The following is an 18,582-nucleotide window of genomic DNA, read 5'->3' on the forward strand; positions in this document are numbered from 1 at the left end:
ATTGTCCTATCATAACAAACCATACATCAATGGAGAGATTATTTATTCAGCTTTCAGAAGATGCATAAGTCACAATTTCAAATAAATTGACCCTTATGACTGGTTTTGTGGTCCAGGGTCATATATGAGGTTTTAACAGTGATGCCAGAGAAGAACCATTTTTGGGTTCCTCAAAGAACATTTCATTGAACATTTCTGTGAAGAATCGTTTTTAAAGAGGCTTTTTCCACTATCAGTTTTGCAATGGAAAAGTTCCATGGATGGTAAAGGTTCTTTATGGAACCATCGACAGCCTCATGCTAATCTTGAGAACCTAAACGGCGTGCCGTGAGCAGAGCTAAAGAGTCACAAGCATGCGCAGCTTTTGCGTAGTGATCGTCTGCAAGCTGTGACATCACATAAATAAAATGGACAAAAACTTTAGTTACTTACATTTAAATGAATTTGTTAATAAACATTCGTCACCGAAATACTGTAACACAAATAAACACACCCTGGAGCATCAAACTACATCCACTGTTCCCTTAACGCTGGGTTCTTTGGAAAGCTTTTGTTAAGAGCGTTATATATCCCTGAAAAAATGATACTAAATTTTTTAATGTAAGTGGTTGCAATCAATTTATTTTAGCTACATTTAAATAGACAAATTTTGTTGAAAGTTAGTTAAATAAATTTGTTTATTTAAATGTAGCTAAAATAAATTGATTGCAACCATTTACCTTAAAAAATGTAGTAAATTCAATGAATATTTTTTTTTCAGTTATGCGCTATGAAATTATTGCAGGGCAAATGAATTGTAATATTAATTAAATAATAAAAGTAACTTAATAATAATAATAATAATAGGCCTAATATGTAACAAGCCTATATTAATTAAAAATGCCACATTAGATACAACTAAAGTGTATACAATTATTTTATTCAGAAATGTCATGTTTGTGATTTTTAAATATTATTATTTGTTAATTCATTATTTAAATTAATACGCCTACAAATTAGGAAATAGGAGCAGTTAATCGCAGGCGTCAGTCACAAAATGTATTTAAATTATTTTTTTTTTAATAAATAAAATAGGCTAAAGTTAGTGAGGACGACTGGCAACAGCTGGTCTTTAATTCTTTAGACACCGCACACCAAACGACTTTGAACACCTTCTGAAAACACTGACTGAGCTCAAATTACATTCATTATCAGCCTGACAGTATATTGTGTTCCCGGCTTCACAGAATCAACCGGTGGATGGCCTTTCTCCCTCCTCAGTGAGAGTTTTTAAAAGTATTTTTACAGGATTATACATTGCTGCTGTTTTTCTAACATTTTCTAACACACAGCTGCCATCTCAACTCATCAAGAATTATGCAAAAACATATTTTATTTGAGATGTTATAATAGTTCTCTAATTGTGTTAAAATAGAGTAAACAATAATTATTGAACAAATATTATATTTGTATAATGAACTGCCTAAGCCCCTGCTGGAAGGTTCTTGGGGGAACCACAATTGGTTCCTCTATGGAATCACTGCAAAGACGCTTTAGTGGAACTTTTATTTTTTCGAGTGTAAATTACAGTCACGCTGTTCATTTAATCAGTTTCCTGGGAATCCATGACTAATAATGATCTAAATAATGGTGGTTTACTGCTGGTGAAGCACATACCTTCTCTTCACTGTGGTTTTCCTCCGGTCGTCTCTTGTTCTTCGTCTTGCTCTGTTTAGTTTGCATCTTCCATTCTTCATCTCTCAGCAGATTGGCTGAATGTGAGTTTCTGCAAGTCCTTTGGTCCACGGGATCGAATTCTACATCACTCCAGACCTGGAGCACATGCAATATAATGTATATATTGACACATTTGACATAAAAATCCTGCCATTTTTTACTGTTTTATTGTTTCATGTTTGATTTCCTCCAAATGAATCGAATTAAAATCTGAAGCTGTGTCCATTTTTGTGAAATATGTCAACTCCAAATGGCCAAAATCTGCAGATATGATCAACAAGTCAACATGTTTTTCACTTTAACTTATCGAATTAAACCAATTTCAGCTATTTTTATTAAGTTATAAGAAATTCAGTTTGATTTCAGTTTAATATAATTTGTTGAAATGACTTGTAAATCCAATTTTATTATACTTAAGTTAAGGCAGCAACTGAAAGTAAGTTTAAATGGGTGGGAATTATTATAATTATCGTGGTATTTTTATATTTTTTCACTATGACTATGACTTTAAGCAATAAGAGTTGAACCGTTCAGTCTTCAAATCAGGTCAGAAATCTGTGGCAAAAGTAGCTTAGCAAACACAGAGATCAATTAAATGATTAAATGCAATTATCTGGACTTTCATATGACCAGATTTTGCAGTTCTTTAAATATTTTTTAAAGATTATTTATTATACAGCAACTTTAGTGGCCACAATCATGACACTATGCAATTATACAGTGTGTAAAGATTCAGAGAAGGAGTGAATTTCTCCACAACACATTATCAAATTATCAAAACATTTTCAAAACGTCTTCACCCAAAACATACAACAAATTTACAGAGGTACATCTGGATGGAATCATAGTCTGACACTTTAAAATAATCCTTGTCCATCATACTCAATGCAATTTTCTGTGAAATCTGTCGAACTCAGAATCTGCCTCTGACTTTCAGAAACAAGATTTGAAACATGCAGACTAAAAATCAGTGCAAAGGTCATACAGTATATTCCAGCCTTTAGTAAACAGCAAGTAACAGTTGGCATGATTACAAATGAATCACGTAGTAGAAAAGGTATCAATTAAGACAGGCTGCAAACAACAGGTCTATAATCCCAGAACATGAAAGGCATATCAACACAGACACATCTTGCCTGTAAAAGAAGAATAGGTACACAGATAAAATAGAATATAATTCATAAGAAAGAGCATTTGCTTTTCATTCAGCCGGTTCTTGAAGTAGTTCATGTCTCATGCTGGTAAAATCAGAGCAACTTTAAAGATTATACTATAAAACGCACAGTCAATGTTTCTGCTGTTGCACAAATAGCATATACAGTAAGCAGATTTTAGCATTATAAGTGCATTTATTTATTTATGATTTGGTTTAACTCCGTATCAGCAACAATGGCTATATTCGTGTAAAATCAACAGTACTATGTGTAAAACACATTTAGTCTCATTTTTATTCGTCAATAATATTGCATTATATATTTAATTATAGTCATCGTCACATGACCAGCATTTACATTGCGTCTCGTTTTCGTCACTTGATAAAGGTTCGTTGAAGACGATATTTTGTCATAATTTTCGTGGATGAAAGCAACACTAGTTTTGAGATTATAATTCATGCTTTAATTTCTTTGCTACTTGACTATTGTAACTCGCTATATTATGGGCTGCCCGTCTCGTCTATTCATCGTCTGCAACTGATCCAAAATGGGTCTGCTGGTTTGCTCACAGGCAGTCGCAGAAGAAATAGCATCACGCCTATCCTGCGTTCATTGCACTGGTTGCCCATTAATTATAGCATTCAATTCAAAATCCTGCACTGTAAAAATTGACCGTGATGTTAACAGTAAAAAAGCTACAGTAAAAACCTGTTAAATGATTAACGGTACGTTCCTGTCAAATTTACAGGGTGTTTTTCTTTGAAATAACTATGTTTCTTCTTCGTTTTTTCTTATCAGTTATGTTTATTAGGGTTGTATATGTTACATCTAATGTTGTTAAATTAATGTTTATTGCATTATTTCAGTTTCACGTGTTATCATGATGGTGTTTAGTGTTTGTGTGAATGACCCTGTGCACCTTCTATATATGTTATTATTTGAAAGCTGCTTGTGATGGGCTTTGGTTCATCATGTGACTCTCATCACCACCTGCATTTGGTTGTTATCAAACATGTATTACAAAGCTAACAGATTTCAGTACTTCAATAGGTTGGTATATTAACATTATATCAGTAAATGAAATTACGGTATTTAACTGTAAATTTAAGCTAAAATCGTAAAACCTAAAATGTTGTTACCATATTTTTTACGGTATAACTCCGGCAACCACAGCTGCTAGTTTTTTACCGTAAATTTTACAGATTTTTTTTTACAGTATGCTATTTGTGTACAAAGCTCTAAACAATCTTGCTCCTCCATATCTCTCTGAGATGATTGTTGAACACAATCCAGCTAGATCACTCAGATCACAGACTAAGCATCTGCTTTTGGTTCCCAGCGCCAGATTGAAATGTAGGGGTGACAGAGCCTTTGCTGTTGCTGGCCCCAAGCTATGGAACAATTTGCTATTATCTATCAGAACAGCTTCTTCAGTGTCTGAGTTTAAAAGTCTCTTAAAAACGTATCTTTTTTCTCATGCTTTCAATGTTTTGTGACTGTGTCTTTCTAATGACGTGTTTATCTATCGTGTGATTGGGTCAATGTCACTGTGTACAGCACTTTGGTAAACTAAGGTTGTTTTAAATAAATTTGAAATTGAAAATACTAACCGTGTCTGCTGTGGCCATAGAGGAGACTCGCTGGAACTTGACCTTTGACCCTGATGACTGTCGGCTGAGCATGGGCTCTTTGAAGGAAGACTCGCTGTTGGACACCGAGATGCGGTCTTTCCGTGACGACTGGGCCAGAAAATGCAGACACGGCACCTTCTCAGCCAGCGTGTCTCTGTGAATCAGTCAAAAATATAGACTGCGTCACATATTGTCTCTGTACCGTACGGCTGCTGAGGCGACTGCACTCGAACGAACCTGTACTTGGAGCGTATGATGGCGTAGATGAAGGGATTGTATATGGCTGATGCTTTGGCAATCACTGCAGGAACTGCTTTGGAATACGGCGTGAGAACACGGCTGTACCTGGAACAGAAAAATAACAACCAAAGCACATCTTCAGCTCTAGAAATAGCACATGCTCATGCTGGTCTTTTCTGCAAGCATTATTTGCAAGAAAACGTTTGCAATCCTGGTGTGCATCAAAACCCATGTTAGAATTTCTTTGGTTACTGAAAGTACTTGAATTTGTGATGTCTGTTTTATACGGCAAAAGCTGATTGTCTTGATTTCAGTCCAAATATCGAAATATTCTTAAATCAAGATACATTTACCTAAGATGCAAAATAACTTGAAATATGAAGTCTTGCTTTCTGAGAAACTGTATCATAATTAAGTGAGTTTATGTTGAAAAAATATCTTTCAGTGGGGTAAGAAAAATTATCTTGCTTTCCCTTTTAATTAAAATAATTTTTTGAACTCACTGACAGATTTTTTTTCTTGTTTTAAGCACTTTTCCCAAGAAAATAATCTATTTTAATGTAAGAATATTTAAATACATTGCAAAAATGATTCTTTATTATTTTTGTCTTGTTTTTCAGTACAAATATCCCCAAAAATCAAGATGCATTTACTTGAGAAGCAAAATGACGAGAGTATTTTGCAAGATTAAATACTCTTGCAAAATACAAGAAAAAATATTTGTCAGTGGGGTCAGAAAACAAACTTAATTCAAGCGGAAAACCAGATTATTTTTCTGACCCCACTGACAAATCCTTTTTTACTTGTTTTAAGCATAAACTCATTATATTTTCATCTTTTTGTTTTCTTCAGAAAACAAGACTTAATATCTCAAGTCATTTTGTTTCTCAAGCAAATGTATCTTAATTTAAGAATGTTTAGATAAATTGCAGAAAAAAAAAATTACTTATTGTTGTCTTTTTTTCATTGCAAATATCCCTAAAAATTATCAAAATAAAGTGAGCTTAAAACAAGAAAAAATACCAGTCAATAGTGTTTAGAGACAAATAAACTTAATTCAAAGGAACAAGATTAACAAGTTATTTTTCTCTTGTTTTAAGCATAAACTCACTTAATTAGAGTTTTTTCAGAGAGCAGCTTAATATCTGAAGTCATTTTGCTTCTCATGCAAATTTATTTTGAATTAAGAATGCTTAGATATTTGAACTGGAAAACAAGACAAAATACTAAATATGAAAATATTTTTTTGTAGTGTATCTGTACTAGGAAGCAAGACAAAAACTGTAAGATGTAGACTGAGTAAAGCTGAGGAGTGTTTGTGAGCGGTCAGGAGGAGCCGGTGACCCCTGCAGTGGCTGTTTATATGACATGGAAGTGACCTAGAGGTGTTGCTAGCTGAGCGGAAAGATTCACATGCCTGATTATGCCTATCCTCCAGCACGCTAACGCTGAGGTGTTAGCACCAAGCCGGCTCGCCCTACGCGGTCCGCATCGCCTCAGTGAACCCAGCAGCCTTTAATTCAGCTGATAAACACCGCCTTTTCCTGTGGACAGTACTTCTATAAAAGGACGTCTCTTCACCCTGGAATGCTGGAACGTCTCAGAACTTCTGCATGGTTTGACTCCCTCTGATAGACTACACATCAATCTGAACACTTCTTTGAGAGGTTAGATGATCACCCATCACAGATTAGGACAAATGTTTGTAAATTAATTCTGTTTTTGTAGAGCATCTGAGCACTTCTACTTCCATCATCCTGAAGTCATTGGGTTTTTTTTTGAGTGGGTTTGTTGATTCTGTGGTGAATGCAAGCTCAAGATATTTTCAAATTTTATTCTACGACATAAAATACATCAGTTATTACCCCTTGTGATTTTCTGTACAGTTTTGAAATAAGAGGCTAAATGGGACTACTGAGCTAAACATGTTGCATCACAGTCCAAACAGCTGATAAAATAATCCACAGCACTCCAGTCCATCAGTTAACATCTGGAGAAGACAAAAGCTGAGACAAATCCATCATCAAGATATAATAAGTCCATAATAACGTGCAATAAGTGCATCTGCTGTTGTCTCTCACATCAAAATCCAGCCACATATTTGTTTAGAGCTGTTTTGTCTTGTAAACACTGCTTGATTTCTCTCCTGATTCAGACCAGAACACTTTTTCACTGGAGGAAGCGTTATTATGGATTATAGACTCATATTTGAGTTAAAAACATCTTAATGCTGGATTTGTTTTAGCTTTAGTCTTCTCCAGATGTTAACTGATGGACTGGAGTGGTGTGGATTATTGTGATGTTTTTATCAGCTGTTTGGACTCTCATTCTGACGGCACCCATTCACTGCAGAGCATCCATTGCTGAGACACTGATGCAGAGACACATTTATACAAACCTGTCAAAATAATAACTACACATCTGCTTTTAGTTCTATGTACTATGCACTGGAAAACAACTAACTAACAGTCAAACCAATGACACAAAACTCATTTCAAGCAGATGCCACTAGCTATGTTTCCATCCACCTATTTCTATATGCATTTTGGGATATCGCATAAAAAGACGCTGGATGGAAACGCCAAGATGCTCATAAGTTCTAAAAATGTGCATAAAATAACTTATATAACTTTGCAATGGGATGGCATAAAATCAACGGATCGATCTCATTGCACAGCATCTGAAATGCTAGTTTTGTCATTCTAAAACGCTTCAGCAAAGTCTCGTCAAAGTACTTCGTTATAATTGACTCCCTCACTGCAAAAAATGATTTTCTTAGTATTTTTGTCTTGTTTTCCAGTATAAATATCTAAGCATTCTTATATCAAGATGCATTTACTTGACAGGTAAATGATTTAAGATGATAAGTCTTGTTTTAAAAAAAACAAAAATCTAAATTTTGTTAGTTTTTAGCAAAAATATCTGCCAATGATGTAAGAAAAATAATCTTAATTCAAAGGCAAGAGATTATTTTTCTTAGACCATTGGCAGATATTTTAGCTTGTTTTAAGCAAAAACTAACAAAATTTTGATTTTTTTTCTTTTTTTTTTTACAGGAAACAAGACATAATATAATTTTACTTGCACAGTAAATTTATCTTGATTCTTGATACTTGATGCTAACTAAGAGAATAATTTTTTGCAGTGCAGAAACAGCAGACTCCGAAAATAAGATAACATGACCGCGTTTCGTCTGCGCGCTCAGAAGCTTGTAATTTAATGTATACAAAAATTATTATATACAGTGCCTTCTCCTGCTGCAGCAAATACATTTTTTCTTTGTGATGTTTAGTGCAAGTTGGTCAGGAAGTGAGTTTGACTCGGTGGATGGAAACAGTGCTTTGTTCTGTGCGATATTCCAGTTTTGCACATAAGTTTAATTCATAACTTTGGATGGAAACCGCTATTGATAGTTACTGTACCCTGCCCAGGCGACGAGAGTGACGCAGGCGTAAGGAGACCAGGAGAGAACGAACACAATGATGACCACGAACGCGATCTTCGCCAGCTTCCACTCGGTCTTTATGGACTGCTGCTGGATGAGTGCTGTCTTCCTCACATGACTGCCCAGCTTCTCCAGATCTCTGAACAAACAAGCAGATGCAGAAATAATCTTTCCATTGGTGTATGGTTTGTTAGGATCGGACAATATTTGTCTGAGATACAACTATTTGAAAATCTGGAATCTGAGGGAGCAAAAAAAATCTAAATATTGAGAAAATCACCTTTAAAGTTGTTCAAATGAAGTTCTTAGCAATGCATATTACTAATCAAAAATGAAGTTTTGATATATTTACAGTAGGAAATTTACAAAATATCTTCATGGAACATGATCTTAATATCCTAATGATTTTTGTCATAAAAGAGAAATGTATAATTTTGATCCATACAATGTATTGTTGTCTATTGCTACAAATATACCTGTGTTACTCATGACTGCTTTTGTGCTGCAGGGTCACATATTAAGTATTAATTGTATTAACTGTTATTTTATATATATTAATTGTTTTTCATAGTGTTTAGAGCAGGCAGCCAAACGTTTAGTGATCGTTTAACATGACTGAATGAATTCTAGGCACAAGTTTTAAAGGAAGCCCACAATCATTTAGATCAGACTACAGCTGATAAGCTACTAAATATAATTTAGAAACATTAAATTGGAAACCTTTTGTAAAAATTGTAAAATTTTCTGTAAAGCGGCTTTGCAAAGATTTGTATCGTGAAAAGTGCTATACAATGAAATTGAATGGAATTGAATCAGATTCAATATTTACAACAGATATTTATATCAATATTTACAGATGACATACTAAAAATAATGCTGGAAATAATGTCAAATAATGCTCTATGGATCAATACTTTAGGGGTGTGAATGCCTGATAATAAATTAATTGATCAGTGAATTTATAAAAAGTGGTAACCTGAAATCATCATCTTAAATATATTTCCACCTGATTTCACCTTAAAGAATAGTTTGTTTGGTATGAATTCATGCATTTAGGCTGATTCAGTGATAAAATGTTTTGGCTTGAATGAAGCCAGTTAAATTAGATGTTATGGTTTTTAGTTTTTTTTCAGTGTAGAGCAAAAGATATTATATTGGACAGTATATTAAATATTAAAATAATAAAATAATGGTTTCTAAATAAATGTAATCAGTGTGAATATTATTTAAAAAAAATTTAAATTTATATAATGTTAATGTATGTAAATTACATATATAATATGCATTTAATGTATAAAATGAAAATATTATATATTTTTTACATATTATTATTTACAACACAGGATGTAATTCTGTAATTTAGCATTCAAGCTTAATACAATTCTTTACATTGAACTTGTCTGGGTTTGATGTTAATTGATTAATATGAGCTACAGTCAGGGCTATTATCAGTACCTAACACTAAAACTATTAAAATAAATAATAATAATAATAATAAAACTTGAAATTAACATTAACTGAAATAAAATAAAATAAATTAAAATAAAATAAAACATATTAAAATTATAACTAATTTTCATTTAAGTTGAAGTATTAAAATAACAAACTAAAACTAATAAAATGACAAAAACACCCAACGAAATTACTTATAATTTCCTTAAAATTGAAATGAAAACTGAACAAAAAAAAGCAATACAATTATTAATAATAATAATAAATAAATATTTAAAAAAAAAATTTTTAATGCAAAATACTAACAAAAACTAAAATAGTATATCAAAATAACACTGGCTGCAGTTACTACTGTAGCTACAATTTTTCAACAATTATTTGGCAACAAACTAGTCAGTATGTAACATGCATTTAAATGGATTTTAAAGCCATTTAACAAATATAGTGAAAAACCTACAAATAAATCTAAAAGTATGAGATGTTGAAATGGAAAGCGTGTAGGAAGCTGGTTGACGCTGTACCTGCTTGCAGTCCGAATAGCGAGGAACATGAAGAAGTAGCAGTAAGAGATGATTCCGAGAGGGATGAAGAACACGAAGCAGCAGAGCATCAAGGTGTAGCTCTTGTTCGCCGGCGTGGACGTCACATAGTCCCATGTGCAGGACGTCATGAGGCCTTCTGGGATATAGGAACCTGTCCAAGAAAAACAAGTCAAGAAACTCAAAAAACATTGTTATCTTATTCAATGGCAAAGGAAAGATGTTGCACCTAGTGTTAGTTTCGTTAACGTAAACTATGACGAAAAATGGTCTAGAAAATACTTCAGGGCCTGTATTCACAAAACATCTTAAGGCTAAAAGTAGCTCATAACTCGCCGATTTAGGAGAAAACCTTAAAAACAATTGGCATTTCAGTACTAAATTTAGGACTCCTAAATTTTTGCTCTAAGAGTATTTCACAAAGTGTTTTAGCACAAAAACTAGCTCCTAAATCTGTGAAATGTTAGGAGTAGTGAAGAGGAGTCATAAGCCACTAAAACCAAGCCACAAACTATCCTAAAATAGCTGTTGCCGGCAATCTGCCTTGGAACATAAACATTTTAGAAACATTTGACGGTAATGAGCTTTTAAAAAGGTATCACCTTAATCGCGGGGGTATTATGACTACTATTATGACTACTACTATTGTAGAATTTGTCAGGGACAATTTACCTTTGATTATATCCCTGTTTTCATTAACCAGTTGGGCAAGAAGTAACAGCTGTTCTTGTGTCCAGTTTGGTTTTCTTTTACGTTTGCACGTCTTATGCTGCCTTCACGTGTTATCGGAAATGTCCTATTTCCCACTTATTAGAATCAGAATCAGAATAAGAATGAGCTTTATTGGCCAAGTATGTTTACACACACAAGGAATTTGTTGTAGTGACAGAAGCTCCACAGTGCAACAGAAAGACAGCAACAAGACAGGACAGTTCATTCGTCTTTCTTCTTCTCCAGCTGGGGCAGGGGTTTTTTTTCGTCGCGAAGAAGGATGGCTCCTTGCCACCTTGCATTGACTACCGAGGCTTGAACAACATCACGGTAAAGAATACTTATCCTTTACCGTTGATGTCTTCAGCTTTCGAGCGGTTGCAGGAAGCATCCCTTTTCACCAAGTTGGACTTGCGCAAAGCTTATCATTTGGTCCGCATAAGAGAAGGAGATGAGTGGAAAACCGCTTTTAATACCCCCAGGGGGCATTTTGAATATCTTGTCATGTCCATATCCAACTCCCCCGCGGTTTTCCAGGCACTCGTCAATGATGTGCTGAGAGTCATGGTCGATCAGTTCATATATGTCTACCTGGATGACATATTGATTTTTTCTTCTCTCCAGGAACATGTTCAGCACGTCAGACGAGTGCTCCAAAGGCTGCTCGAGAATGGGCTTTTTGTCAAGGCGGAGAAGTGCGCGTTTCATGCACAGATTCCCGTAAGACCCTGCAGAGGTTTCTGGGGTTCGCCAATTTCTACCGGCGTTTTATTCGCAATTTCAGCCAACTAGCCGCTCCTCTGACTGCCTTGACCTCCACCAGGGTGACATTTAGGTGGTCGAGTGCAGCTGAATACGCATTCTCCAACCTCAAGAGCCGCTTCATTTCGGCTCCTATTCTCGTTGCCCCTGATTCCACACGTCAATTCATGGTGGAGGTCGACGCGTCGGAGGTGGTGGTAGGTGCGGTGTTATCTGAGCGTACTGCTTCGGACGACAGGGTTCATCCCTGCGCATTTTTTTCTCATCGATTATCTCCCGCCAAACGCAATTACGACATCGGTTAAGTTGGCTTTGGAGGAGTGGCATCATTGGTTAGAGGGGTCGGGGGTCCCTTTTATCGTCTGGACCGATCATAAGAACCTTGAGTATATCAGAACCGCCAAACGCCTTAACTCCAGGCAGGCTCGCTGGGCATTATTTTTCGGTCGTTTCGATTTTACCCTTTCTTACCGACTGGGTTCTAAGAACACCAAACCTGACGCGCTGTCACGCATTTTTGACCATTCTGAACGCCCGTCCTCTCCCGAGTGCATTATACCTGAGAGACTTGTTGTCTCTACACTCACTTGGGAGATTGAGTCGAAGGTTCGCACAGCCTTAGAAGGGGTAACGCCTCCGCCCGGATGCCCAACGAGTTGGTTGTTTGTGCCGGAGAGATTATGGTCCGACTTTATTCGGTGGGGGCATTGCTCTAATGTGGCTTGCCATCCAGGAATTGGTCGTACTAACTTCCTTGTTAAACAACGATTCTGGTGGCCTTCCATGGCCCGCGACATCCGGGATTTTGTTTTGGCCTGTTCAGTCTGTTTAGTCTCCCGGTAGATATGGTCTCTGACAGAAGGCCCCAGTTCATATCCAAATTTTGGAGAGAGTTTTGTCGTTTACTGGGGGCGAGTGTTAGTCTGTCTTCGGGGTTTCACCCTCAGACCAACGGTCAGACTGAGCAGGCTAACCAGGATCTTGAGAGGGTGTTGCGGTGTTTAGTCACACAGAATCCCACTTCCTGGAGCCAACAGCTCTCATGGGTTGAGTACGCTCAAAACTCGTTGCCAGTGTCGTCTACGGGCCTCTCGCCATTCGAATGTAGCTTAGGTTACCAGCCACCTATTTTTCCCAGTCTGGAATCTGAAGTCGTGGTCCCCTCTGCTCACGCCTTCATCCAGAGGTGTCGTCGCACCTGGAGAAGAGCCCGTGAGACTCTCCTCCGGGTGGGAGCACGCACCAAGGCCAAGGCCGATCGCCACCGGTCAAGGCCTCCCGTCTACATCGTAGGTCAAAAAGTGTGGCTTTCTACTAATAATATTCAGCTCTGCCCCATATGTAGTAAACTTGCTCCCAAATCTATTGGCCCGTTTCCTGTCACTAAGATTCTTAGCCCAGTGGCAGTCCGACTCAAACTTCCTCCGGCGTACCGGAGAATTCATCCCGTGTTCCATGTTTCCAAAATTAAACCAGTTTTTCATTCACGACTTAATCCGCCTACTCCGGTTCCTCCACCGCCGCGTCTTGTAGATGGGGAACCTACCTATTCGGTTAATCGCATTCTGGACTCGAGACGGAGGGGACGCAGATTCCAGTACTTGGTGGACTGGGAAGGTTACGGTCCGGAGGAGAGAAGTTGGGTTCCTGCCAGGGACATATTGGATCACTCACTTATTGATGATTACAATCAACAGGTAATATCAGTAGAGAACGCCAGGAGGCGTTCTTAGGAGGAGGGGTACTGTCGCGGTTCATGGGATCACGGTCTCATCTGTGCTTGGTGCTGTTGTGTGTGTGTGGGTGAGTGGGTGTGTCTGATTGCTGCAACGAGCTGATCATTGTCAGGTGTGGCTCGTTTGCGGCTCTATATTAGCTGTGCTAATCTCGTCTTGTTTTGTCAGATCCTTGATGTTTGTCCTCGCGTCCTGGTCTCTCTGTTGTCTCCTGTTTCCTGGCTCCTTGATCGGCTTCCGTGAGCTGCCCATTGCATCCCTGCGCTACAGTGACTTTTCAGCTGTCGGCTAGACTGTTGTGGATTCGCCTTGTTGCCTCTTCAGAGATACTAATAAACTGTTTGTTTTCATCCGCTCTTGAATCCTGTCTCTGCTTACTTGTGACAATCGGTATATATGTGTGTGTGTGTGTGTCTTATATATATATATATATATATATATATATATATATATAAATAAAACGTGCTACGTGTTCTGTGTTAGGCTAACCGAGACTTGTCATTGCACTTGCATATTTGTTGATTTTGATTGCTTCTATTGTCCTCATTTGTAAGTCGCTTTGGATAAAAGCATCTGCTAAATGTTAATGTAAATATACTTCTTTAATTAGTGACACTGCATTTTAAAAATCTTTATTTGAATGTGGCAATTAACATTTTATTTTTAACCTTTTATTTGAATATGGTAACATAATATTGCCCTCTACAATATTTCTAGGAATAAATCTCTGACAGAGACCCCTCCCCTATCAGCCAATCACTGTGTGCATAGTTAGTAAGCATGCTGACATAATCCATAGCAATGAGGTAAACTCCACCCCCTTACTCTTAGCTTAAAGGGGTTATATGATGTGATTTCAAATTTTCTTTTCTCTTTGGAGTGTTACAAGTTGATTGTGCATAGATAAGATCCTTGAAGTTGCAAAGACTAAAGTCTCAAACCCAAAGAGATATTCTTTATAAAAGTTAAAGGAACACTCCACGTTTTTGGAAATAGTCTCATGTTACAACTCTCCTAGAGTTAAACAGTTGAGTTTTACCATTTTTGAATCCATTTAGCTGATCCCCGCATCTAGCGGTAGCACTTTTAGCTTAGCTTAGCATAGATAATTGAATCGGATTAGACCATTAGCATCTCGCTCAAAAATGACCAAAGAGTTTCGATAATTTTCCTATTTAAAACTTGACTCTTCTGTAGTTACATCGTGTACTAAGACTGACGGAAAATGAAAAGTTGTGATTTTCTAGGCCGATATGGCTAAGAACTATACTCTCATTCTGGCGTAATAATCAAGGAAATGTGCTGCCGTACCATGGGTGCAGCAGGCGCAGTGATATTACGCAGTACCTTGTATTTACAAGACTGTTCCAGAACAGTTCAACCCAAATATTAGAGTGTGTGCAGCGCATTTTACGGAGGACTATTTCCTGAACCTGGGAGAGTAGCCTGGCAGCTATGCACTCTATAAAGTGGGGCAATTGCAACTTTGCAAGGACAGTCTGGTGCTTCTGACTCACAGCCTGTAAGTATGTTTTCATATTTAAAGAATTTGCCACTGATGATTCAAACATGAGTTTTGAGCAGCGTAGAGTAGGGCTTGTTGTTTGTCGGGTGATAATTGTATTATCAATTGTATTAAACATCTCCCCCTCTCAGTTTCTAATAAAGATCAGGGCACAGGTGAAGCATTGTCTGGTCATTGTGGTACAGGTCCATGATAAGGAATGTTGAGAAAACTCACAGTTTGAGTGTATGGTGAAGCTAGGATTGATAAACCTACAATTATAAGCTTGTTAACGTTACTTTAATAACCCGGCGTTTCTAATGTCCTGGGGATTTTGCCAAGGTAATTCATGTTTAATATAACTCTTAAAGTAGTATGTAACAAAAACAGTGGCTAAAATTGGCAGGTGAGTTTACCTTTCTGGTCCCCATTCGGGTTACTGCAGGCATTCTTGTTCATGTTATCATATTATTTTTTATAACTCGGTGTTCCTGATGTTCCTAGAGATTCAGCTAAGGTCATTCATGTTTAATGTAACTCAAATCTAATGAAAACCTTTACAATAGGCAGGTAAGTGGTGCCAAATTAAGCGTTTTTAGCTGGAATGGCTTTTGTTGGATATCAAAAAGTGGGCAATACTAGACGTTTTATTTTATTTATCACTCTTATTGTGTATATTACATCCAATATTGAATATTTAATTGTGCATTACCTTATTTTTGCATTTAGATGACCTTCTCCTTCATCTCAACAATCATTTAAAGTTACTCTTCAAAAACACTAATTTAGTAACAAGTTAAATATACATTTTTTTTAGAAAATCTCAGAATATATATTATAATAATGTGATGCTAAATTCACTTACAGATAATATTAATAATTTTAATAACAGGCTGCCCATTTTCATGACAATGATTCTTAACAAACAAGGAAAGTTTTAAAAAGTACACTTTATAATAATGTCAAATTAAAGTTTCTGGAATAATTGTGAAAGATTACTTAAGTGGTTCAACACAAGTGCACATTTACATTTAATTAACGTGCAATTAAGTGTCCAAAAGCATCACATTTTGATACAGTTAAGTATATTATTTTAAATTATTTCCATAATAAGTACTTTAAAAAAGTGTATGCTAAAGTGTTCTTAAATGGACCTGTAGCACAATGACCAGACAATGCTTCACCTGTGCCCTGATCTTTATTAGAAACTGAGATGTTTAATACAATTGATAATACAATTATCACCAATAAAATAAAAAAATGAAAAATTTAAAAAACGTTTAAACGATCTGCGTTTAAAATTGAGAAAAAACAGCTTCTAAAATGAACATGTCGCTAACTAGCTTAGCCGCTAGATGCCGAAATAGTACATTAGATTACACTTTTTGTGTACATAACTCAATATATTGCGTTTAAATCCCTTGTTTCGCTTGCGTATTGGAGCAGGGGACCAGGCATTAACGATACGATGGACATCGCTGATTCTTACTTGCCAGATCTCGGAGACATCTAGTAAATACTGACATGAATGAAAACCGGAAACTGATATCCCGACTGCTGGTGATAGCGGAAGTTCGTCGCTACGCTTGTGCACAGAGGCCATTATGTCCCCACTGGATGCAACAAATGCCTCATTTATAATGGTTTTTATTGTTTTTGTCTCATCTCGCCGGGACACAGCATCACAATTTGAGGGGGCGTAACATTTCCATCTCACGCTTGAGGTATTCGGCCAATCACAACGCACTGGATAACCTCGTTTCTCAGAACGATGAGTTTTGTAAAAATCGACGCGTTTCATTTTTTTTAACCTCAAACCGCATTAATACATTGCATTACACCAAATACACCAAATAATGTTCTTTTCAGCAAAGTCATATGACCCCTTTAAGACTTCTCTCTATTCCTTAGTAGTTTGTCTCAGCAGCTTTGTGAATAGGTTTAAACATTTAGCTAAAAACTTTTACTGCTATTTAGGAGAACTCTTAGAGGTAAGATAAAATGTTTTGTGAATACAGGCCCAGATTTATTCGACTAAAACTAGACTAAAACAAAACAGGATAAGGTTGACTAAATAAGATAAAAACTAACAAGCACATTCTACAAGACTATAATTGAAAATAGCTGACAAAATGAACACTAGCACTCACTCCATCCTATTAGGGGTGCCAGACTCCAGCACAGAGAGTAGATCCAGACCAGGAGGATGATAATGAGCGTCCGGCGTCCGGACGTCCAGCGGATGGCCTGCAGGGGTTTGGTGATCACGATGTAGCGGTCGATGGAAATGGCCAGAAGGTTGATCATGGATGTGATTCCGAACAGAGCGCCACAGAAGGCGTACATCTTACACCCTGCGTGGAGAAGCAAATGAGTGATGTGGAAACTGAATAAGCATCATTTATCATCAATAAATGTATTACTCTCACATCAACAATTTACAGAATTAGTTCAATATACAACTAAACGTTATTTTCTAACCACTCTTCCAACCCTATCACACCCTCATTAGACAGAACACTTAAATTTACATTGTTGCGAGGCATTGAGCTCACGTGTAAAACAAAAGGAATAAATAAATAAAAACAAAAGTATAATAATACAAATAAATGCATAAATAAATAACAGTAATAATAAATAAAGAGGTTAAAGTAAAGAAGGGTTTCATTGTCACATCAGCATTTTCAGTCAATAAACATCCAAATTATTCATGTATGCAATAAATTTGCAGCAAAAAGCAGGAAAGTTGGTAACACTTTACAATACGGGTGCACAAATATGCTTTAATTCATGCTTAACTAATGCACAGATAATAACGAGTTAATGTATAACTCATCAAGAACTAAACCATTTATTAATGATTACTACATCAGCAACTAATGAACATTCTATATGACTCATAGATTAAGAAATAAATCAATTGTTATTAGTTAAATACTGTATGTCTTAATGTCTTAGTTCCCTAATAACATATTATATTAACTAATGATGTAAATTCATATGTTAATTACCACAGTGGTTAGAACTATGTACTTCAACTTCCAGTTGTCTGCTTTAATTAATCCTTAGCTAATGATTTGCAAAGATATCATTATGTTATGACACAGAACTATTAAGTAATTGTTAAGTAATATGTCATTGTGGTTATGGATTTTGAATTAGTTAGTTAGTCATGTGCCTCAACAAGTAAAGTCATAACATAATAATATCTTTGCAAATCATTAGCTAATTATTAATTAAAGCAGACAACTGCAAGTTGAAATGCATGGCTTCGACTCATTATGGTAATTAACACATGCATTTACACTATTAGTTAATATAATATATGACCCTGGAGCACAAAACCAGTCATAAGGGTACATTTTTTTAAATTTATATTTATGCATCATCTGAAAGCTGAATAAATAATCTTTCCATTGATGTATGGTTTGTTATGATAGGACAATATTTGTCTGAGATGCAACTATTAGAAAATCTGGAATCTGAGGGAGCAAAAAAATCTAAATATTGAGAAAATCTCCTTTAAAGTTGTTCAAATGAAGTTCTTAGCAATGCATATTACTAATCAAAAATTAAGTTTTGATATATTTACGGTAGAAAATTTACTAAATATCTTCATGGAACATGATCTTAATATCCTAATGATTTTTTGTCATAAAAGAGAAATGTATAATTTTGATCCATACAATGTA

The 18,582-nt window shown here is 36.1% G+C and overlaps 1 protein-coding gene across 1 annotated transcript in view; it reads right to left on the bottom strand.

Moving 5' to 3' along the window:
* LOC306865741 (melanopsin-B-like) overlaps positions 1 to 18,582 on the bottom strand; it is a 31,959-nt gene that overhangs the window by 2,076 nt on the left and 11,301 nt on the right. Inside the window, exons 3-8 of the mRNA XM_079410505.1 lie at positions 17,041 to 17,244; positions 10,160 to 10,331; positions 8,164 to 8,325; positions 4,739 to 4,846; positions 4,481 to 4,655; positions 1,657 to 1,812 (exon numbers count right to left, since the gene is read on the bottom strand). Coding sequence (XP_079266631.1) covers positions 1,657 to 1,812; positions 4,481 to 4,655; positions 4,739 to 4,846; positions 8,164 to 8,325; positions 10,160 to 10,331; positions 17,041 to 17,244 — 977 coding nt within the window. The remainder of the gene's footprint in view (positions 1 to 1,656; positions 1,813 to 4,480; positions 4,656 to 4,738; positions 4,847 to 8,163; positions 8,326 to 10,159; positions 10,332 to 17,040; positions 17,245 to 18,582) is intronic.

Source organism: Barbus barbus (assembly GCF_936440315.1).
Source record: "Barbus barbus genome assembly, chromosome: 47".
In the NCBI taxonomy this organism is placed as follows: domain Eukaryota; kingdom Metazoa; phylum Chordata; class Actinopteri; order Cypriniformes; family Cyprinidae; genus Barbus; species Barbus barbus.